Source organism: Merops nubicus, unplaced genomic scaffold, assembly GCF_000691845.1.
Source record: "Merops nubicus isolate BGI_N331 unplaced genomic scaffold, ASM69184v1 scaffold39671, whole genome shotgun sequence".
NCBI lineage: Eukaryota > Metazoa > Chordata > Aves > Coraciiformes > Meropidae > Merops > Merops nubicus.
Window position 1 is genome coordinate 3,106 of NW_008590943.1, and position 701 is coordinate 3,806.

Consider the following 701-nt stretch of genomic DNA (forward strand, 5'->3'; position numbering starts at 1 on the left):
GGGGGGGTCCCTCCCGCCCCCCCCTGCCGCAGGACATGGTGTGTTACACGGCGCAGACCCTCGTCCGCATCCTCTCCCACGGCGGCTACAGGAAGATCCTCGGCCAGGAGGGGGATGCCAGCTGTGAGTGGGGGGGGTCAGGGAGACGTGGGAGGCACCAGCTCCAGGCAGGGAGGGTGGTTTGTGTCCCCCAAACTCACCCTGAGCCCCCCACCCCACTGTTTTCACAGACCTGGCTTCTGAAATCTCCACGTGGGATGGAGTGATAGTGACGCCTTCTGAGAAGGCTTATGAGAAGCCTCCAGAGAAGAAGGAAGGAGAAGAGGAAGAAGAGAACCAAGAAGAACCCGCCACGGGTGAGGAAGAGGAGAGCATGGAGACACAGGAGTGATGCACCCAGGTCAGGCTGGGTGGTGAAACCCTGCAGAAGGTGGCTCCAAGCAGCCTGGGGAGGGTCCCAGCTGCCCCAGACCCCTTCACAGCCTCTCCCCACCCTGCAGCAGGATCCCCACCACGACATGAAGACGTGAGCAGAGGACTGAGCCCATCACCAGCAACTGCAGGAGGCTGCAGAGACCCATCCCCTGTGTGGGGTTTTATAAATAAAGTGTTCCCCCCACCCTCCAGCACGGCCAGGTTGTTTGGGTAGGAGATGGCACGAGACAGAGGTGGGGGCAGGGAACAGTCTGAGAGTGGGGAAG

General features: G+C 61.5%; 1 protein-coding gene across 1 annotated transcript in view; it reads left to right on the forward strand.

Annotated features, from left to right (window-relative positions):
- Positions 1-391, forward strand: part of ILF2 (interleukin enhancer binding factor 2) — a 3,446-nt gene extending 3,055 nt beyond the window's left edge. The window contains exons 11-12 of the mRNA XM_008950107.1: positions 33-123; positions 231-391. Of these exons, the coding sequence (XP_008948355.1) occupies positions 33-123; positions 231-391 (252 nt within the window). The remainder of the gene's footprint in view (positions 1-32; positions 124-230) is intronic.
- Positions 392-701: the final 310 nt, after the last annotated feature.